The sequence below is a fragment of the Plodia interpunctella genome, chromosome 3 (genome assembly GCF_027563975.2).
Source record: "Plodia interpunctella isolate USDA-ARS_2022_Savannah chromosome 3, ilPloInte3.2, whole genome shotgun sequence".
NCBI classification, from domain to species: Eukaryota; Metazoa; Arthropoda; class Insecta; order Lepidoptera; family Pyralidae; genus Plodia; species Plodia interpunctella.
In genome coordinates, this window is record NC_071296.1 from 6,682,752 (window position 1) to 6,705,988 (window position 23,237).

General features: G+C 37.0%; 1 protein-coding gene across 2 annotated transcripts in view; it reads right to left on the reverse strand.

Moving 5' to 3' along the window:
- The window catches only part of LOC128683364 (uncharacterized protein), a 32,314-nt gene that overhangs the window by 486 nt on the left and 8,591 nt on the right, over positions 1-23,237 (reverse strand). Inside the window, exons 4-25 of one of the 2 annotated variants that reach the window (XM_053768931.2) lie at positions 19,360-19,467; positions 18,768-18,890; positions 18,246-18,447; positions 17,778-17,855; positions 13,411-13,655; positions 11,914-12,059; positions 11,562-11,679; positions 10,460-10,550; positions 7,627-7,800; positions 6,787-7,034; positions 4,518-4,622; positions 4,272-4,343; positions 3,963-4,134; positions 3,398-3,620; positions 3,023-3,157; positions 2,818-2,930; positions 2,282-2,433; positions 1,891-1,989; positions 1,494-1,638; positions 1,064-1,162; positions 576-840; positions 115-223 (exon numbers count right to left, since the gene is read on the reverse strand). In XM_053768931.2, coding sequence (XP_053624906.1) covers positions 115-223; positions 576-840; positions 1,064-1,162; positions 1,494-1,638; positions 1,891-1,989; positions 2,282-2,433; positions 2,818-2,930; positions 3,023-3,157; positions 3,398-3,620; positions 3,963-4,134; positions 4,272-4,343; positions 4,518-4,622; positions 6,787-7,034; positions 7,627-7,800; positions 10,460-10,550; positions 11,562-11,679; positions 11,914-12,059; positions 13,411-13,655; positions 17,778-17,855; positions 18,246-18,447; positions 18,768-18,890; positions 19,360-19,467 — 3,222 coding nt within the window. Of the gene's footprint in view, positions 1-114; positions 224-575; positions 841-1,063; positions 1,163-1,493; positions 1,639-1,890; positions 1,990-2,281; positions 2,434-2,817; positions 2,931-3,022; positions 3,158-3,397; positions 3,621-3,962; positions 4,135-4,271; positions 4,344-4,517; positions 4,623-6,786; positions 7,035-7,626; positions 7,801-10,459; positions 10,551-11,561; positions 11,680-11,913; positions 12,060-13,410; positions 13,656-14,984; positions 15,171-15,477; positions 15,764-17,777; positions 17,856-18,245; positions 18,448-18,767; positions 18,891-19,359; positions 19,468-23,237 lie in introns of those variants that run through there. The other variant, XM_053768938.2, reaches the window with a different exon arrangement.

Below are 23,237 nucleotides of genomic sequence, written 5' to 3' on the forward strand. Positions count from 1 at the left end.
ATAGGAAACTAAGATACTCCTTATTTATGTAGAAAATTCTTCCAGTAGACCAGAAAAAATCGATATCGAAATGTGTGACTAAAACTTATTCACGACATTGTCGGTAATACACACCTCCATTAGATACTCGTCACTTCGATGATGTAAAACACTATCTGTATGGGATTCCAAATGACTGCCCGAAGCGAATCTTAATCGCTTTGGAGATTCTAAACTGCAACACCTGTAACAGGGAAAGTACATATAAAATATACTATAAATATCGTCAGTATATAATATATCACTAAAAGGTGATGATAACATTTTGCATAACACTCACGCTATATTATCAAAATGAGTTTTACCCGCGAGAGTTCTGCCCGCGTGAATTTTCCAAGGGAGCTGTTATTATTCCGGAATGAAAGGTTCTAAGTCCGGAGTCCGATCTAATGTCCTCTTCTCCATATTTTAGACTACATGTATGTAGGTACTTAAGTAAAAATTTCAAGAAGATTGGTGGAGTAGACAAATCATAGAGGTGCCGAATAAACAAACTTACTTTCGCATTTATTAGTTCGGATTCTGAAACGTCATACCTGTGCAAGCCACCGGCTTGATTCTTCCAATTCCTGGTTTTCAAGGAGCTCCTCTGCCCGCGGCGGTCGGGCAGCGGGGCGGGCTCGTCCCGCACCTCGCGCCGCGCCGCCCGCGCCGCCGCCGCCCCCGCCTCCTCACCCTTCAGCCAGTAGGTCATCTGGTCGCGTTTGCCCTTCATTGAAACTATTCCGCGCTCCTCCAGAATATACCCCCCGAGTTGGTCCAGCAGCGCTTTGCACGCCGCGCTGCAGTGGATCTTGAGAGCTGAAAATAAAAAATCTACAATAAGAATATTATACAAGTTAGCTCTTATTTGGTCACTCTTGACGGAGGGGTCGTGATGAGTTAGTGGTTAGAGTGCTTGGTTCGACGTTAATAACGAATTATTATAAAATCATCATGATAACCATTTTTTAGTGTTCTCAATATTAGAAGACTAAAATTTCTTAGAGATGAGTAAATATTAATGGTACAATATAATACTTACGTGCTCCAGTAGATTCGAATCTGCTAGCTGTGTTCACTGTGTCTCCAAATAGACAATACCTTGGCATTTTCAGGCCCACCACTCCCGCACATACTGGACCTAGATAAACAAAACTATTTTAGGTAGTAAGTATATGTATAAGATTTACGACCAAGGTCAGATACCATTTTGTTCACTACTAATAACATTATTAACATTATGGTTTAATTGTGAAAAAAATCAGCGCCACCAGTTTTTTTTATAAACAGTATTTTTAATTTAAAAAAAAAATACAATTTAAGCTTATTTTAAGAAATAAGCTGATGCTGACGCTGACGTCTCAAGGCGACAAAAGGCCGGATGCAATCAGGAACATATATATGAGAGAGAAGAGTGTCAAACAGTACATAGTTATAACAAAAAAAATCATTCATTATTTTCCCAATATTACCGGAGTGTATGCCCACGCGCAGCAGCAGCCGCTGGTCGGGCCGGTGCCGCACGCGGAAAGCGCGCGTGGCCGCCAGCAACGCCAGCGCCATGGACGCCACTTCGCCTGCGTGCACGATGCCGTTGCGGATCGGCAACCCTGACACCTTAAGTATTTCATTTTAGGGGAGTTAACAAATCATACAAAAAGGCACTACTAATTTTATAACTATAACCACAGTTTAATGAGATTTATACACTTGTTCGACGGCATTGCCGATGACGATTTGCGTGAAGGTGGGAAAGTCGTGCGCCACAGCCGCCAGCGTTGTCAATGCTGTCTGGGTTGTTACAAAATACGTAGATGAAATCATGCGTGTAAGGAACACTAAGTACCTATATAAAACATTCTTACTTACCACCATATATGCGTCACCGATAGTTTCGACTTTATACACGTCAAAATTCTCCAGAATTGAGTCAAAGCACGTGTATAGGTCGTTGAGGAAATCTACAACCTGTAAAATATAACATAGGTGTTTATAAAAATATACAAGAAAATCTGCTACACCAGCGGAAAAAACTTATGTACATTTGCAAGTTATTTTTATATCGGCAAGTTATTATTTCTCTTGTCAAGTTGGAAAAATTGGACAATATGGTTTCATAGCTACTCGTACAAGAATATCGTTACAAGCGATACCTATCCATTTACAGCAACAGTGCAAATATTTACAGTTAACTAAACTTGGAAAATATGCACGAAGGATTACTTGTTTTCAAATAAATTTCTATCAGAATAGTATGTACCTGCAGCGGTGTACTTTCCGCTGACATGGCGGTGAAGCCCACGATGTCGCTAAAGTAGATGGTGACAGAGTCATAGCTCTCTGGCAGCACGCGGCGCCCCCGTTTCAGCTGATCGGCGACCGGAGCGGGCAGCATCTCCTCCAGCAGAGCCTCTGATATAACGAGTAAATTGGTTCAAAATAAAAACCTGAAGGCAAACTGACATGTTTTTTGAAGAATCATCAGTGATAGAATCATATTAATAACCGAAGTAATTTTTTGGGCGATGTTTTTTCTTACTAAAACGTACCCTTACCAAAAGGCATGAAAAGGTCTTATATTATTAATAAAGTTAGACAAGTAACAAATAAATTCTTCCTGAAAAGATGAGGAGAAACTCATTGTGACTTTTCAGGTTGAATTGAATAAACTAATTTATACGTCAAAATATTGCATATTTTCATAATTTTCAAGTTTTGTACGGTCCAATAAGCAGATAAGTGTAATTTAACCATATGCGTTGTAAATTTTATAACTAAGTGTAGGTATAATTTTACCAGTCTTCTTTTTCTCCTCCTGTAGTTGATCCGTCCTTTCATCTACAAGAACTTCCAAATTATTCGCGTATTTCTCCAACATAGCTATCATGTTGTCAAAGATATTTGGCTTCCTAAAATATAGAAAGATATAGACTAGGTTAACTGCAGTTATTAGAAAAGGAAACATTCGTTCAATAAGTAATACACCTAATAGTGAACTTACATTCCTTTTCGTAGAGGTCGCAATTTAGTACGAATAGCTTTGAAGTCGGGTCGCGTGGTGGGGTCCTCGGCCCAACAATCGTTGCAACAGTCTCGAACACAATCAAAACGTCCTGATAAAGGCTCTAATGGTGGTCTGAAAAGATAAAATAATATTGACAAAATCTATCCACCAACGTTACTTGTATAAATGCACATCACAATGATACGTCTTAAACTTTTTTACATGTCACTGTACGAAATGAGAAGAAATGCTTAACATCAGTGGAAGAAGAAAATACGCTAAGATGATAAAGAGAGAGGTCAGGGTGGCACTCTTATGTTCTCATTTTGTTAGTGAAAGCATTCTGAAGCCGTATTGCCGACACGTACCTACCTGTAAGGGACTGGTTCGGGCGTCGCCAGCCGCCGCAACAGCGTTGGCGTGAGCGGCGCGTCTGGTCCAAATGGTCCCTTGCGACAATGCAGCTCGTAGAGGACCAATGCAAATGCATAAACGTCTGCCGCTGGAGATCCGTCCAGGTGCTCCTTTGGGTCTGGAAATGCATCTTTGCCCCACCCAGCTGAGCGGAGCAGCTCGGGTGCTAAGTATGTTAAACCTGATGAAGTGAAGAAAAACGGTTACTTTTTTGTTTTACTAATATACTGCTGAAACCGATACTTTTTTTTGCTACAACCTATTTTACGTTGAATTTATGAACTACCAACAACAGTCACGAGAAGTTAAAATATTTAGTCAGACCACATTTTTCAAATATAATTTTTCCCAAGAATATAATGAATTAAATATATATAATGTCTATGATCAAAAGATATATAAGTATAAACCTACTTAAACCACGAGCGAAGACCGCTAAATGGTATGGCAACATAAAACAGCGAAACCAATAAATAACCTAAGAACAACTTTACCCTTTTCCAAAGTAATGTTATCGACATACTTTCTACATGAGATCTCAGAGCGTTGGGTTCGGAGGGTGGCAGCTCCCCCCTGCGGAACTCCCGGAGTCCGAAGTCCGCTAGTTTGACCACCCAGCGCGCGTCCACTAGGCAGTTGGAGGGCCGCAGGGCGCCGTGGTACTGCAGCGGCGACTCGTGGATGAATATCATGCCCTACGAATTCATATGTTATTGTGTAAATATGTATGTATTGTTTTATAAATCCTAAACAATAAGAACAGTACACACATATATAAATTAAGCTGGGTATTGATGTTATTGAAAAACTAATGAAATTCATAATGACTTACTCGAATGATATCACCGACTAGAGACGCTAAGAACATGTTGTCCAGTTTGATGTCATCATTTTCTAATATATCCTGTAGTACAGAAGGAAGAAACATTAAAAATACATTATATACTATTGTTTCTAATAAATTAGATACCGGATTATATGCACTATTTTTAGCGAACAAATGTTTTTTTGATTGTACATGTTTATAACAAATAAGTAGGTATTGTTCTCTCTGTCTTGATCCACGTACGACACTAACCTTGAGACTACCCCTGGTGCAATACTCGGAGAGCGCGCACACGTTGGGAGGCTCGATGCAGGCGCCCACGAAGCCATTCACGTTGTCGTGCTGCAAGTCTCTCATCTACCAAAACATGAACATTTAGTAAATAAACACAAATAATTGTGTAAAAAAACTCTCCTTTGGAAATTTCGGGATAAAAAATACCCATGTGTTATTCCAGGTCATATTCTACTCATGTACCAAATTTCATAACAACTCGAACAATAGATTTTGCGTGAAAGAGTAAAACAACCAAACATACACACAATACGTCCTAACAAACTTTCGCATTTATAATATTAGTAGGATTTTGAATGCATGCGTAGAAACAAGAACAAATTAATGACTTTGGTACGAAGATTTAATATCTACCATTGTTACGCCGCAACCCCTACGAGCTGCAAATTTGGCCCCTACGAGCTACGACTACGCTACGACTCGGCTACGAAACGTGTGAACAAACGTATTTATTGTACGGCGCATCAACGGGTATTCAGAGCAAACTTCGTTTCGATTTCAAGCACTTAGTGCTAAGCGCAGTCTGTTTGCACAAACAAGTGTAAGTTAGTGCCGTCCACACCTGAGCAAATTAACATTATTTACTCTCTCTCGAGCGCACACGTACGTATTTGCAATATGTCTGCTTTCAACTTTCAACAGATAGTACCTACATAAATCTTTGTTTTGGCACGGCGAATTTTTCGTTGTTTTGCTTTGGTTTGTAAATTTAATTATGGAGTATAGATTACCTTGCGATGTGTTATTCAAGAATTATTTTGGTGTATTCCGACGCGTCCTTGTCATACATACGAATATATATTTTGAAGTTACATACCTAATTTAATTTTCAAGTTTGTATTTTTTATGTGCAATAAGGGAAGTAAGAGTAAAAACAAACAGTAAAAATAGATACACACTAAATCCAGTTGTTTGTTTTTATTTCCACCTGCGGAATTATAGTAAAGCCTGACGGATGGGGACCATTCGTTTCAGTCACTTGCCTGTCATACACAGACTAGAGGGCTGCAGAAAAACGGTTCATTTTACCAAAACACTGTATAGGTACTCGTTTCGGAGACGACTGCCGTGAAGGATTAGGGACCCAACGAAGCCAATAAATAGTACCTATCTGTGATTGTAAGCAGTTACTCCGTAAACGAAAATCGACACTGAAAATCTTAACTTAACTGAAAGTCTTTATTTAGGTAGCTTAATTTTTTCTATATCTTTATTATTTTAAAGTATGCTTTGGTAATGAAAACTGTTGACTACTTTTTATGGCGGTACAGTTAGTTATGCGTGGTGATGATAAAAGGGAAAGTAGTGTCTATACACTACTTTTATTACTTAGAGTATATCTATATATACTCTAGATCTCTGTAAATCTATATAAATTCAGACAACAGAGCCCTTAGTAAGACGATGTTTTACAAAATATTTTTGATAAAACTAGGTACTTATTAACAAAACTATTTAGTATATTACTCCATCCAAAATATACGGATAGTTTCAAGTTTTGTGAAAGGGATTTGACACGACTCGGCAAGAGAGCATTGTGATTTATTTCTTAGCTACAGTAATTTGTACCTAAACGTTCAAATGGCACACAGCATATACATTTAAACTTGCTAAATGTACAGTACATTTACTCGTATTTCTGTCGTATGCGAAATGAGACTCTCTGTTATTGCATTCTTCACACGCAACTAGTTAAATCCCTCGGTCCCTCGCTATTGTCTAAGTTGAAACATTTATATGTAGGTACCTACTTACTCCAAGTGATATTGTGACGCCAATATTGTATACAAGTGTTCTTCATGCATAGCGAGTACCAACTTTATAGCAATATTCTTAGTTTATATATTACAGTCGTCAAACGAAATTGTTGCAATTTAGTTTGATGGATTTAAGAAATCAAATGTTTCATCTGAACCGAGTTTACGTCGCAAACTTCACAATGAGGTCAAAACACTGAGATAAGATCATGTAAACAACAGAAAAGAACAATGCATTTACAATATACTAAGATTTTATTAGTACTAACACGAATGTTACTCTGATGCCCGAAATATATTTCCACATGAAAATATTTATGACCGGAGTGGCTTTGTATTAACAAATAAAAAACTCACTTCTCCAAAACAACAGTGAACACAAAACTTTCGTATCTTTTAGAGGTATTCCATTCCACCATGAAGTTCTAGTACTAAATAATAAATATGCCAAAGTAATATTTCTAACTTACGATTTTGAGCTCTTTCTTGATTTCCCTGCTGATGTCAATATGAAGTCTTCGCACTCGCTTGACGGCGAGGAGTCTTCCGCGGTAGAAGGCGACCTCAGTGAATATGGCCGAGTACCGGAAGTCCAGGTCGGGGTTGGAGCTCAGGGACACCTGGCTGGAGCGCACGCCGCCCGTGCTCCCGCCTCCACTTTTCTCGCAGGGACCTATGGCGTTTGACGAGGAGTTCACGTTGGCTCCCACACTGCTATCTTGCTGGAAGAACTGAGCTCTGACCAATATGTTTGTTGTATAGGACATATTTAAAATATTCAAAATAAACCGAATTATTTTATTCAAATAAATGGTTGCTTGTATTTTATGTAAGATTTTTTCGCAAATATACGAAGTATAATTTCTTGAACAGCTTTTCAGTTTCCCGTACTATTTCAACTTTTTAAAATATTCATTTTGTAAATTTGCGCTACATCTATTTTAATTTTTGTTATTGTTACCTACAGAATATTTTTTATACTTACCGTGAGTGATAAATGTACAAAAATGGCGAGTAAGTTACGACCTAAATGAAAAAGAAAAAAAAACCTAAATAATATCCATAATTTCCTAGCTAAGTATATAAATAATAGTTACTGTCCATTTGATTTCAATTTCCGATTCGAAAGATAGGTTTAGAAAACAATCTGTTAGGGTTGATGCATAAACATTCAAGCAAAGTTAGGGCTGTGAAAACAATATTGTTATCAATGTGGCTTTTTATTTGCCATCAGGTGGACAGCATGCCTAGGTACTAACTCTTACCAAGGCTAACATGCAAACAACATTGAAGAAGATCGTTTTACCTACTCAGTTTGGCGTGGTGCTCGTCCTCGGGCAGCTGCAGATCTCGGAAGTCGATCTTCCAGAGCAGCGAGTCCAGCTCCTGCTCGTAGCGCCAGCCGCGGTACAGCGCTAGTGCGGCCAGGGCTAGGAGCGCTAATGTGCCGCCAGAGGCACCCAGTGCCCATGCACCCACGTGGCCTGTAAATAAATAATATAAGTTGTTACCTTCATGTCGTCATATACAACATTATATGACAAAGTAATCTACTCATAAATAACTATTGAAGCATATTTCAAGGTAAAGGTTTAAAACACAATAAATTAAGTATCTATTGTTCGACATAACGGCTTTAGGATCGATTCAAACATTCAATTCCATGTCACATCAAATCCCTAGATTTCCTCCTCTTATAAAAAAGTTGAAACTGCTCAAGAAACACTTTTTATCGTGAAACCTATTTTCAAGATTTATTTGTCGTAAACTGGGACGATATTTTACGAGATGATGTTGGTTTGTAGTTATAGTTATTCAATTTGGTACAAATCTTCAGGACGAATGATACAAAGAGGGTTGAGGCGAGCCGGAGCATTAAATTGGAATAGCAGGCGTGGAACAAAGCCACTCGCTCGGGAAATACACTGTTTCATAGAATAAGGCTAATTTCAGATAACCGAGCGAACGCCAGACTATGGTACGATATAAGGTGGTTCGCAGAGCGTTTCGACCGCTGCGGCTGCGCGGTCATTATAATCCGTCAACTTTCTTGAGGAAGGAATCATTCCAAAGTCATAAAATTGACATTACTACAGTACAGAGTAATTAATGTAAAGTCATATAGTCAAACTCATTCTTGTCTTTGTTAAAATTTGAAAAATTGTAATGACAGCGCGACCGCAGCGGTCGAAACGCTCTGCGAACCACCCTATAACGCTTTTAAAAGCCTCTGATTGAGCTTGATAAAATAGTAGATTTTGCTAGCTTGATGAAATTCTAGATGAATATCAAATGTACAAAAAAAAAACACAATTCAAATAGGTAAAGTAATAGTTTAGTAATTAAGTATGCAATTGAACAGGTCGCCAAAGACTATCCTGTGATAGTCTGGCGATCAGTGTGACCTCAACCTAGGCAGCAGGACTGTCTCCTTCATCCGGCACAGGAATAAATCACAGGCTCTTTATTACGTACGTAAATCGTTTTATTGCCAGTGGGCACTATCAGTCAGCCGCTGGTAAACACTAGAGACTACTTATAGATAATTATACTGTAGTATGTCCCTTCTACACCCCACGCATATAGGTGTCGTTAATGTTGTTTGAAACTATACAACAAAGGTCTCTGAAACTGTAACCAACCCGCGCGTGGTTTAGCGCGGGTTGGGGCGTTTTAAGTTTAATTAATTAAATGTCTTTATCTTGTGTGAGTCACAAGGGATTAGACTATAAGTAGATTTAGATTTTTAAGATGAAATAGTAATAAGTAATCACTATGTACGAGTAGTATTTGTATCGCTAAGCTGTGCGGAATTTCAAAGCAGCCTGTGTCGACATGCAATTCTTCGTTACGGAATTATAGAAGCCAGGACAGGGTAGAAGTTTAATTAAAATTACTGACAAGTATTTACATACATTACTTACAATAATTATTTAGCAAAAAAGGAATTACGTTAGTGATGGCTGAGTGTTGGCGTTGGGAAATACGTGTATTAAATTCTTACCGTGATAAAATACATATAAAGTACCTAAGTTGGTAGTGTTGTTGTGGTATTGGTACTCTCATGGTATTAGAGCTATGTGTTTACAAAGTATTTTCTCATTGGGTTCTGTTTGGACGGTTGTTACGATGATGCATGCGGGTTTCGTCAAGTACTTGGCAAACTTGCTAAATTATAATGTAGTAAGGACAGCGATTGTGGCTACTATACGAAAAACAAACTCATATTTTATTTTTCCGCTTACTCATAGCATGCCAGACAGCCACTTCAATCCTGCGTATATACAGTATATAGTAACAGGTTATACTTGGTACGTACCAGCATTAGGGGCCGTGTAGGGCGCCGCGGGAGTCGCGTGCGCCCGATGGCCTCTGCTGAGCATTGCTTGTCACTACCCGTTACGACCCTTTACGACCCACCCCACTTACGCCTTGCAAACCTTGCTCTTAATGCCCTCGTCGTAAACTGACATATTCGTTTTTTTAACATCGTCACGAAAATGAACGGTCAGGGGCGTCGTCGACCCTATATAATAGACCATCAGGAACGTTTGATGATTCTATTAACGAAAATCGACGTTACAAGAAATTTATTTTTCCTACCTTTCAGAACAAAGGTTAAGTTTCTTTTGAAAACACGTTCTTATTTTTTATATTTCGTACGCAAATAAATACTATTGTGAGTCTTAAAAGTGCTAAATAACAAGAGCACCTATTGTGTTACTATATTATTTGGTTATTTGACTGAGTTAAAAGTAAAATTAATAAAACACGATTTAATTGACCAGTTTTAGATTTACTATTTTTTATTTTTTTTGGGCAAAGTATTTAAGGATTGCTTTTTGATTCCAGAATAATTGTGATGTCACAGGATGTCAGTCATCATACAAGCTCCATATATATATTTTTTTGTTTTTGACTTTAAATAAAATTACTTATCTGATCTGACTAGTTGGTTGTATATACATATTATTTCTTTTATATATATACATACAGATACATATCTTTGTTTTTTGTAAAGATTTTTCATAATCTGTTTATTTTAATATTTTTTACAATATTATATTATTTCACCAAAACCTACGAAGCACAAAAGTTTACAATAAAGTAGAAAGCAAGGCTGAAAATAAAGGAAAAACTTACTGACACACTTTTCGCCCCGGAACCCGCACGGAGGTTCCGACACTGGGATCTTTCCTCCGGGCCATTTCTGTTCGCGCAGGAACCTTACTTCCTGAGTGAAAATTAATATTATAGTTAAAGATTAAATATAAATATTTGATAAAAAATTAAACATAAAATTAAATAATGCTTGACAGAAAAACCAAGAAATTAACTTTGGTGAAAGAATGCCTTCTAGAATATCTATAGGTACATTATCTACATAGGCATTCTTTGTACAGAATAGCTAAGAAAATTGGGTAAAAAACTAAGATTTCGTTTTGATATGTAATTTTCTCACATCTTTGAATGCAATAGAAACAGAATGCTCCCATTTGAATAAATTTTGATCCTACCAGCCACTTGGCACAGGAGTGCATCTCCGAAGCCAAAGCGTGACGTAAGCGATCTGGCCAAACAGTTAAAAGCGACGTATATTCGGGACACGTTCAATTCGCCATAGGAACGCGAAACGCATCTCAATTCCGAATCTATTTACATTTTCATAAGTGGGCATGTTTGTAAATAGGAATTCATGGACGTTATAAAATCAGCGTACGCTCGTCTTGATCTGTTGCTAAGCACGTACGACGCCGAACGTGTGAAAAGTAAATATTTTTTTTGTAAAAGTTTACACGATTAAAAAGTCAAAGACGTGATTCGTTTGATATGTAAATTTCCACATATCGACTTCGGTGAGTATTAAAAACGATTTATTCTAGTTGTTGCTTCGATTAACATTTTTGCTTAAATTATCTTTTACACTATAACTACGGAATATTACACCTAACAAAACGGTAGGACCCATACTGATGAAGTTTGGATTAGACTGATAGAGTAGAATACTGATTTTTTAATCACAAAATTCCCTTGGAAACGGAACTTTTCTACTTAAGTACTCATAGCATGCCAGGCAGCCACTTCAATCCTGCGTATCTACAGAAAATAACATTTAACATGTTACATATTTTACAATTTAACTCCGGAATAAACTTGTGCAGTGAACGGGTAGATGCTGAGGGGCTGCGTGATCCGACCTCGTCCACATTAGAAACAGACATGGGACCATTAACAATATAAATACCGGAGAAGACTTGTGCAGCACAGCGAGCGGGTATAGGCCGGGCGGCTGCGAGGGATCCATGGACAGCAGCGTGTAGTTGCCTTCTGCATCACCGTTCTCATCCATATGAACCCAGTACCTGTACACATAATATTGTCGTAAACATTCTGGTTTAGAGTTTTTCGTCACTTTTCTTTTTAGCTACTAAGTTGTATTGCTGACGATATAAGTAATATATAAATTTTAGATAGATCAGCTGACTACATGTTGTAAGGCAGTTTGGAAATTGTAATAATTCTACCCTCAGCATAAGAAAAAGATACCGGTTTTCTGTAGTCTTATTACAGAAAATACTTTAAAAATGTATCCAAACCCCATAATGCTGCGGTAAGTATTGTTCCTCATGTAGGCAGCTATAGCTCGCCCATCTCGCGGGCTCTCGCCCCTCCTGAGCACCGCCGCCAGCGCCCGGGCATACACCCACACTGCGTCATGTAGCCATGCAGCTTCGACCGGGATCTGGTTGGTACAATGAATGATATTGGTACATACAAATAAATGGTGTTTATAACCTTCGGATTTCCGGATTTTTGCCCCAAATAGAATGTTAGACCTCGCTCGCTTCGCTCGCTTGGTCAATTAAAGGTTAAATTACGTATTTGTCTAAACTACGTAAGTTTATCAAAAGGGATTTGTTTTGCTTAAAGATTTGCATATCTATAGAATTTCTACTATGAGCAACTAAATCGTGATTTACCTACTGTTTATTTAGGATTCGAATCGAAACATTCAATTTGTAATTTAAATAACAGATAGCCAAATAATAATATAGTCACTCGAAGCAAATTTGAATGGAGGGTTTTAGAACGCTTTGAAGCGTTAATGTTTCTTGTTCTGAAGTTTAAATATTATTCTAAATGGTTTTGAACAAATTTTAATGCAAGAATTTTGACATTTCAATGCTTTATTTCATGTGAAATAAACAGTTGCAGTGAGCGAGTTTCACAAATACTGATTTAATTTTGATGAAAATTTCGCGTGACTCCGAAAGTAGCGCTACAAAACTAAGTACGATATAAAATAGGAGGGTAAGCCAGCTTGCTTTCTGCAACGATATTTATTACTCTGTCAGATAGTTGGTAATGACATCAATTTTACTGCTGTTTAGATACCATAAAATTGGATTTTCGTCGTGAGACTTGCCCTATGCTCTAAGCTCAGTTTCTGTCGTTAAATGAATTACTGAACACGGTAACTGTTTAGATGAACGCTCGCCGTTCTATTTATAAGTTTATTTGCAAGTGTGGCGCGTGGTGAGACAATTTAATTAACTTTGAAATTAATTTGACAGCTTTTAATTAATGATGTAAGAAACTTGGTCAATAACAATGAGCACCCATTAATCATCTTCAAAAGTACTCGTAGTCAGTCCTAGCACATAGAAATATAGTATTTTGCGTCAGTTTTGGAGTTACACAAACAAAGAAAAGGTGAATAACTTGTTGAAATACTTATTGGCAGTGTAGTATACTTATTATTTAACACTTCTAAGAAAATGTGATAAGTTTTTTTATACAAAAAATTATACTTTTGACAAAAGCCAAACTTTTGAAAAATTTCATGCCCGTGCAGTAAAACGTTGAGGAGTTCCTACGTCCAGAGCTGTTCCTGGGTGCATAATAATGCAAAATATCAGCTCAATCAGTTCAAGATATCTGCCTCAAAATGAAGTTGCAAGATTCCAACCGAAGGCAAAAGGGTACATAATTAGTTAAATTACAAGTTAAATAAAAGCTTGTAAAAACTTAAAATTTACAATATTTCAGAGCAACTTTTGGAAATATACTTAAATACCTAAGTATCTACTTACCACTTTTCCACCTCCGAAAGCGTGCAAAGGATTGGAGAAGTTGAATGGCGGCATCTCGAGTCTTCTGTTCACTTCTTTGGCAAAGGTTGGGTAAGAGGGAGAAGGAGAGGGAGCCACCGCCATATACGAGCGGAAGGCTCTCAACGTCCTGGAGATGGGTTCCTTTCGAAGAGGACCTGATAGGTACCGAACTGCTTCATTAGACTCGTACTGCTCCACATCGACACCGATGGCCATGTACTCACCTGTTAAGTTGTGTAGGTATTTTATTTGAGTCTTTCTCAATATTGATATGAAACCTTAGTATTCTCATTTGAACAAAATTTTATGCTTATTTTTCTATTTCAATATGTAGTTCAAAAACTCGAAGTTTTTGCTCTAAAGCTATGTACTGTATTCAGAATATTTATGAAAAGCGTTCTATAAACAGTCTTTGAAAGATTCAACACATTATTCCTAATGTTGCTTCCTTTACACGCTATAGAGCTCCGGACTGTTTGACAATGAATAGCACGCTCGCCTTATAATGGCGCGCCGCGACAAAAGAAGAGATCTAAACAAATATATCAGTCTCAGCTTATGGAAATTATCCACGTACGGCCTTTTCATGAGTGAAATTCATGAAGCAAAGATCTCCGTTGAACGAGGGTAAGTGAAATCTTTTCAAGATAGCCTTTACAATCTTCTCATTTTCACAACATGGGAATATTAACTTAATTGAATTATGGAAATAGATGTCTGAAAATATATCTAAATAGATCGCGATACCATACAAAATGCATGTCTAGACGGTACCCTATACCTATTATAGCATTAATAAATAATTTAAAATTGAAATACAGTGTTGATATAATTAAGTATGTAATAATAGACGAGGAATTATTTTGTGTAACCTCATGTGATTTGCATATTTAGGAATTGTTCCGAGTTGTGCGCTGCCGATATTGGAAAATGTTTTATTCACGAAGCTGAGACACAAAAAGAACAATTTTCCCTACTGGAGATTATTGCATCTGTCGCGAAAATTCGTTGAGTTACGGAATAATGTATGGTGATTTAAAATTTTATCTATAAGTGTATAGAAAATTTGTAGGGACTTATTGCTTTTGAAATGTTAGATTTCGATGACAGAGTTTAGTACAACATTGGTGTTTCTGCATTGATAAAATATAAATAATTATACACGGATCGACTGTTTGACTTCAATCATTTATTCTTGACAGACATAGATACAAAGAGTATCTATTACACACCCCCTCGGACAAAGATCCATGACGATATATGTATATAAAAAATTACAAATCATAACAAACTACCTAACCAAGCACACAATTAGTAAAAATATCTAATTTGTCTTTAGTTAGACTCTTTGTCATAATATCAGCCATGTTATCTGCTGTGGGGATATATTCTAGCAATATAAGACCACGCTCTAAGCAATCCCTAATGAAATGACATCTCAAATCTATGTGCTTCGTTCGCTTATAATGCACCGGGTTATACGTCAACGCAATAGCACCTTGATTATCTGAGTAAATTTTACAGAAAACGTCATCAAGGATAAGGCTGCTTACCAACGTTTTTAAATAAATGGCTTCTTTGGCGGACTCCCTGAGCGTAACGTATTCTGATTCTGTTGAGGATAGTGCTACACACCTTTGCTTTTTGCATTCCCAGGAGACTGTATTTCCTCCAACTTTAAATACATACCCAGAAAAGGATTTTCTATCTTTGATATCTCCAGCCCAGATCAGAATATCCTATAATATTGTTGAATTTATTAGTGTATAGATTTTTTCTAAAATGAAGTTATTTTTCTCTCTGTTCCCTTTTAGGTATCTAAACACTCTCTTTGCTGCCTTAACATGTGTTAATCCATATCTGGCACTGTACTGACCAAGTAAACTTACTGCCACAGATATATCTGGCCGCGTGTAGTCAAATAGTTTAATGCACCGATCACAGCTTGATAAGGTACATGATCAGCATTCCCCTCCGACTTGACTCTAGCTTTACCTCCGCTAAAGCTAGAGTCGAGTGTACATTCAACTCAAGTAGCGTACTCACTGGCTTACAGTCCTGCATGCCGAATTGACTCAACATTGCATCAATATACTTGGTTTGATCTAGTGTGATTGTAGATCCTTCCCATCCAAGACGCCCCAAGATCTTTAATCTTAAAAAACTTTTTGAGATCTTCCAGTAAATCACTTTTAGTTTGCTCATTCTTATTGAAAATTATCAAATCGTCAACGTATAATGCTATCGCAATAAATTCATCTGAATATATTGTATTTTTCGTATAAATGCAATTGTCAACATCTAGACGTTTAAATCCTAAAGACAACAACACGTCATTTATTTTGATGTTCCAATTCCTTGACGCTTGTTTCAAGCCATAAATAGCTCGTTTTAATAAACAAACTTTTTGTTCTTCTCCTCGTTTAATGCAACCTTCAGGCTGTCGCATATAAACTCTTTCATGTAAATCACCATTCAGAAACGCTGTGTTGACGTCAAAATGATGTATCTGCAAATCCAGGGCCGCAGCAAGGCTCAACAATAAACGCAAACTCGATCTTCTCACAACAGGCGAAAAAGTTTCGAAATAATCGATTCCTTCTAATTGTGTGAAACCTTCAGCAACGAGTCTTGCTTTATATCTGGTTACTCCTTCTGTATCCTGCTTGTACTTAAACACCCATTTATTTTCGACGACCTTCACACCCGGTGGCTTGTCTATCAGCTCCCTTTATTCAAGCAAGTTCTTCCTCCCAGATTGCTTACTCCCAGAGATCAGCATCCTCTCGACTACGCGCTTTTTGAATAGTCAGCAAAATGATATGAAAATTCTGTTGACTTTGAGGTTGTAGAACATTGACTATAGGGCTTTGCAATACTTCAGTATTTTCTGATTCAGTATGTCTCACCTTTCGTTTTCTCTACAAAAATGACATCCCGTGATCTAATGACACGACCTGGAATACTTGGATCAGAAAAACGATAGCCTTTTGTCTCATCACAGTATCCTACGAAAATATATCGTTTCCCTTTGTAGTCCCATTTCTTTCGAAGTTCTTTTGGAATATGTACAAACGAACGTGAGCCGAACACTTTGAATTTATTCACGTCTAAGTCTTTACCGGACCAGAGTATTTCCGGAATAGCACCATCGTTAGCACTATGTGGTAAATGATTTTTCGTATATACAGCAGTATTACAAGCTTCCGCCCAATACTTAACATTAAAGTCTGAATCAGCCAGTATGGCACGAGCCATTTCTACTACTGAACGATTTGCCCTCTCTGCCACTCCGTTCTGTTGAGGAGCATATGGTACGCTTAACTGGTGTTTTATTCCTTTGCTTTGTAAATAAGCATTAAACTCTGCATTCACAAACTCTTTACCGTTGTCCGATCTGATCATTTTTAATTTCTTACCTGAGTACCTACGTCTCTGATTCATTCTCACACATTTTTCTCGATCATCTACGATGATCAAGAAATAAGAATGACCGCCAAATGATTTATGCTCTATAGGACCACAGAGATCCATATGCACCAGTTCTAACTTTTCACTAGCTCGCGACGCCTTGTGTGCCTTGTCAAAAGGAATCCTATGCATTTTACCTTTAATGCATGCCTCACATGGGTCCAACTTGCCCATGTCTCCAATGAACTCCATTCCCGGTACACGTTTCGTGTCCTGAAAGTTCATATGTCCTAATCTACGATGCCATCACTGCCGATTTTTCTACCTGAACTGCACATACGCTATTTACAACAGCAGTCTTGCAGCTGTCTAACTTGTAGATCCCAGCAACCTTGCTCGCAGTCGCCACAGGTGTTCCCAAAACACGACAATCCTAGTCTGAATAAATGCTACAATCAGTCGACCCAAACACAACAACATTACCTCTCTCGACTATTTTTGACACCGATAACAAATTAGCACGCAGATCAGGGACTAATTTAACATCAGTAAATGTTACCTGTTTGCAATTCAATATTGTTAAAATATTTCCCACACCAGACACATTGACCTTTTGATTATTAGCGCAAGTAATACTACTTTCATCACAAGAATGAATGTCTTTAAACCAAAATCCTCCAATAAAAGTAAGATGACATGATGCACCACTGTCTAAATACCAGTTTTGTTGACCAAATCATATCAATCAAACCGTTTATTTGTGAGAACAGGTACATATAGATAGTATAATGTTATTACATAGCTTTCTGTTTTAGTAAGATAAAAATACTCAAGATATTATAATAAAATTAAAAAATATATCTAAAATGTCATATCAAAATAATATTCAATAATTAAGTAAATCGTATTAACATGGTTATTGATTAAGTGCTTACCAGAATCTAATAGTTGCATGGCATCCAAAGCCAACATAAGGCCAATGTGGTCATGGTAGTATCCCACCGTTACGTAAACTGTAAAAATAAATAAATTAGTTGAACGACAACATATACAGCATTATTTAATCTATTTTATCGAAATATAAAATTAAATGATTTTTCGTTTGTTACACCCCATTGGATTGGCCATACATTCTCGAAATGTGAAAGATCCTTTCACATTTCGAGGCAAGCTCTGAAGTGGACATGGACACTCTAGAGCCAGTGGCCATTCCAAGCAATTCTGGAGACGCATATTGAAGCGGAGGTGAAAACGGGCTGACCTAGCTATGGATAGCCAGGAAACTAGAAGCAGCCAGAACTGGCGAAACACTATGGCCTTAGGACATATATATACATATAGAATCAAATCAAAGTAATATAATATATATATATACATATAGAATCAAATCAAAGTAAGCTTACTTCTAGTATCTTTGTAAGTTTCTCGAACGATGTCAATAAAAGGGTTGCGAGTGAAATTTTCCCGTGTGTCCTCGTAATAATAGGGTTGCCTGTAAACTTTCACTTTTCTCACAGAAATTTGTTTTTCAGCAGCTGCTGCGATTATAGCGAGGGCGAGGCGAGAGAAATCGTGATTAGGCGCCTTGAGGTAGACTACGGCTATCTGGAACAAAAAATGCGACTGTAATTCGATTTCAGGCTATTGTTTGCGCGCCGCCATGCACGGCCAGACGGCCTGACATGGCTGAATGAAATTTGTTAACTGCGTTTATTCGCCACATACAATATTTTTATTTTTAACATTAATATTATTTTTTTTATTCACATTAATAAAAAAACGCCTAACATTGAATTATGTCTAAAAAATTAGATCAAAATAGTTTCATCCGTTAAGATGTCACAGACAGACGTAAAAATAGACAAGTATGTTTGCGTCTCGAGTTAAAAAGAAAATTTTTAAAAGTGGATAAAATATTTGTTTACATGCATGAAATTGAAATTGGTGAGCACGGCGACCACAGATCTTGAGATATCGATGTCCGAGGGGCGCGTGCGCGCGAATGTTGCGTACACGCGCTTGTTGGAGCTGGCCACGTCGCGGCAGTACTGATGGAGAAAATATATTTTATATTTTTAAAAGAAACAAAATACCTATAGGTAATAGAAGGTACATGCATTCGAAAATAAAGTGCAGCAAAATAGTTGAAGTTGTTAAAAGTTCTCCTGTGGTTTAGCTCTAATATAGAACAACCACAGACCGTCTAGTATAAAAACCACCATGTAAGTTCTTTCAGATCTTAGAATACTAGGGTTTAGTTGAATTTTAACAAAGTGAGTGAAATACTAAAGATTTAATTTCCGTAAAGAAAAACTAATTATACAATTTAATAACATTTTTGCTTCCCATGAAATGATTTAAAACCATATACATTTACAATGTCAACACTGAAAACTTCATTAAAAACATCTTACTACTTAGCACTGAGTCTTCTTCCCTGGCAACGGGTATACCTATGATGAACTACATCCAAACGAATACTTTCCGGCTTCTTTTCAGCATTATAGTTGTACTTACATAGCTGACCATGGGCAGGTTGAAAGCGGCCGCCATCCGACCCTCGTGCACGCAGGTCTCTTGAGGCCCGATGAACGCTGACACGTTAGTTGCCCATAGCGCCGCCACCTAATATCAAATTATATATAAAGTATGGTATCTTGTACTGAACAATTTTCGTATGGAAGCAAACTTGTAATCGCGAAAAAAATCAGCTGATCCATACATTTTCCACAACTTAGGTATTTCATTTTGTATAGTAACAGAAACAACTGTGTTAAAACTTCGGAAAAAATATTATAAAATGAACCTCGATTGCGTGATAATTGGACTCTTGGTTGCTTGTTTATCATAGTAAGAATTTTTGAATTTCTCCTACAGTTTCATATTTATTTACCGGTTTTTATTGATATAAACTAGGTATATTACTAAGTAATATCATAATACATATAATGAACAATATTATAAACCCGAAAGTGTATTTGTTTGCTCATTCGTTTGTTTTCGGCTAACAGCTAGTTGTAATAAATGTGAATTATTTTTACTTGCATGAGAAAGATACTTTTATTTTAAAACTTCATTTGACTTTGCTCTTTGTCGGGAGAAGAATAGCAGGTACCAATGTTGCTTTGCCGAGTTTTCGAAGAAGAGATAAATATCCTTAATACATTTAACCCGACAACATAGACGGTATAGATTTGTTATCACTGAATACCATTAAATATCAATAAATTTCTGAAATTTACGGTAATTAATATCCAATAGGTAAGTGTATATATTTCTTGAGACATGATCAGGGCTCACATCCTAATGCTTTAGCCATTGTCTACTGACTAAATTGTTAATATACCTACTACTTTATAATGTCGATAAAAAGAAGAAGACCTACCGTTTATTCCGTTATTCCGTTATATACCGTTTATTCGAAGCGAACGACGTGCTTTCATTACCTATTTGGTAATGTTAATCTATGAAGCTGAGGAAAACTTATTGGCAATTTTCTATGGAACTTCCAAAATTTCGTAGAAAATTTTCCGATAAAATTTAAACATGTTTCACAATTTCTTTCAATTGCATGAAAATAAATTGTAAACGACATAAAGTGTTGTAAATGACGGCCTCGGTGTCCGTGATGTGATAGCCGTCTGAGAAATATCAAGTGCCCGCGGCAAACTCTTGAGGTTGCAGCAATTTTATGAGCGGCTGCTCCACGAGAGTGGTGACAAACTGCGACAGCGATTTAATATAAAATGGTATCCATTGCGCTTAGAAACTTCTATCGTAAACTTAAAGCAAATCACCCACTTCAACCAACAAGTTGTGCAATTTGGAACACAATTTGGACTTTTCAAAGATGACTCCCGTGATATATCTAGCGTATTTGTTCAATTACCGAAACGTTCAGTCGTTTCTTCTATAGATACATTTCTTGAAATAGTTTTCCCCCAATATCCAGCTGCGAATGTCTATTTATTGTGTCGGCCCTCACATAGAGCGATGCACTGCTGGAGGAGGACGGAGAAGGCTCGATTTATTATCCGAATTGTGCGGATCGCAATAAATTGAGTCGATGTTGAAAGTGGGTGATTTTGTTTCCTATTTTTCGGAAGCAATATGTATCGACCGTGTGTTAAAGGTACCTATAAGTGGCAAGGAAACCTTTGTCGCAGTATATTGGTTGATTTGTCATGAGATAAAATTTTAAACATGGCTTTATTTCATTGATTCCATTTAAAAGACTCGTAGCAGGTCATTTAAAATTGAAAACAAAAGACATTGAATACTACGCCAAAATACCTACAGACGCTTGTTTTCTCGAATCATGATGAAAGTCCAACAAAAGTAAATGAGATGATGTCATGATGATCAATTGTTTTTTTTTGTAAGATAAGCTTCCAGGACTTATCCTTAGTAGTAGCTTACTACTACTTGCCTACGAAATAAAAATAACAATTGATAGCCCACTATAGACACTTTAGGTTATAGATGTGTAAACAACATGCGACAATTGATTTCAATATTTTGAATCTAACCTTATTCTCTTTGGCTCATATTTTCCGCATTATCCAACTGTTTATCCTCCCAGTCGTCTGTTTCAGACAACGAATGATGGACCCGTTTTTTATGCACCCCGTGACGCCCCCACTTCCTGACATGATGGCTAGGAGTTCTGAGACTCCATCAATTTAGCTGATAAATCTGTGCGTCTGTAAAAAGTTGGCATCCACGTAACGCATTACGCCAAGGGGTAATCTTTACTCGGAGTTTCCTGCTTCTGTCACAAGATACTGTCGCGACACAATGACGCCGACTACATAAGTTGCATGTTTAGAAAAACGTTGAATTAATAGACGTCTGGAGTTCATGAGCTACTGCCTCAGACGTCGCGACGTGCTACAATCTACATTTTGCGAGAGAAAATTAACAATTAGGTGCTACGTTATCATGGGATATTTTTGTACAAATACCCTGAGAAGTTTTAAAATCTATATTACGTTTATACGTTACGTTTATTTTCTATTTATACTTATTACGATACTTGTTTTGTGTAAAAATATATCATCATTAAATGGAGCGCGTCGTACAAATGTTATTCTTATTTATTTATACTTTCTATGACTCATATATGTTTAACACCCACATAATATGTTACTGTGTAAAAATAACAGTCCATTTATTGAATGACCACCCAAGAAAATACAGACCGAGTCTCAGTGTAATCAATGAGCACCTAGACATAGCGTGGGTGGACTAATTATTTGTGTCCTCCGATCCCTAGCCAATTATTTGTGCGGGTGTTTTATTTTTAACGAGTATTGAAACTTCTTGAGAAAATGCAAACTTTTTAATTGGTATTGATTCCTGTCTATCTTTGACTGATATCTTTATATCAAGATAATTAATTCTGATAATAGAAAAGTTGTGAATTCCTATCTGATTTTAGTAACTTATTTAATTCAAGATAATTAATGAAACCAAAAAGAGATAAACGTGAAAGAGTCTGGATATAGAGATAGATAAACATGAACTGGGGGCTGTTGCATATAAATCACGGCAAGAGAATTCAACCCTACTTACACTCAGGGTTCCATGCCCCACCCCGAACGGAACTTATAACCAGTTACATCTACTAATCGACGTCGCATCGTGCTAATTACATTAGCTGCACCCCGCGGTGTTAACCACGTAATTATTTTTGAAAAAATACTCAAGTTTTTAGCCATCTATTTTATAAAACGCCATTGGCTAACATAATTTTTAACCAAATCCAACGTATCAAAATTGGCCTAGCAAACACACTCACAAACTTTCGCCTTTATAATATTAGTTGAATTTTGCTAACGATAAGTGATAATCGTAAGGGGTTTTCAAAAGTAAGTAAATAGTTAATTACACGTATATGAACTAATATTGAAGATGATCGAGACACGATTTTATCTAGCATTAGTAAAATTTACATCTTGCCTTGTTTTCTCGTGGCCGTCATCATCAATTATGATTTTACTACCTACAGTAATAATCTAACGCAATACTAATAATCATGAATGGGTACTTGAGTATATTGCAACTAAATTTGTGGATGATTCGCAGATTATTAGCTAATATTAGAATATTTACTTTGCAGGTGTGTGGCTGATACACACATCTGGTATATATCACGCCCTTTCTGTGCTAAATTTACAATGCGTCGCCTTAAATAGACATTAAACCTTTTTATTTGAATGAAACAAATAACCATTTAGCGTCATGTGAAAGTTGTAGTAAAACGATTCAAGAAACGATTTATAATTTTTTCATGCCCCTGTTATCCTTTAGATATCATAGCAACTACTGAATACTCAAAAAAATTTTCGAAGTAGGTACATATTTAACATAGTACACCTTGTGTTTGTGGTAAG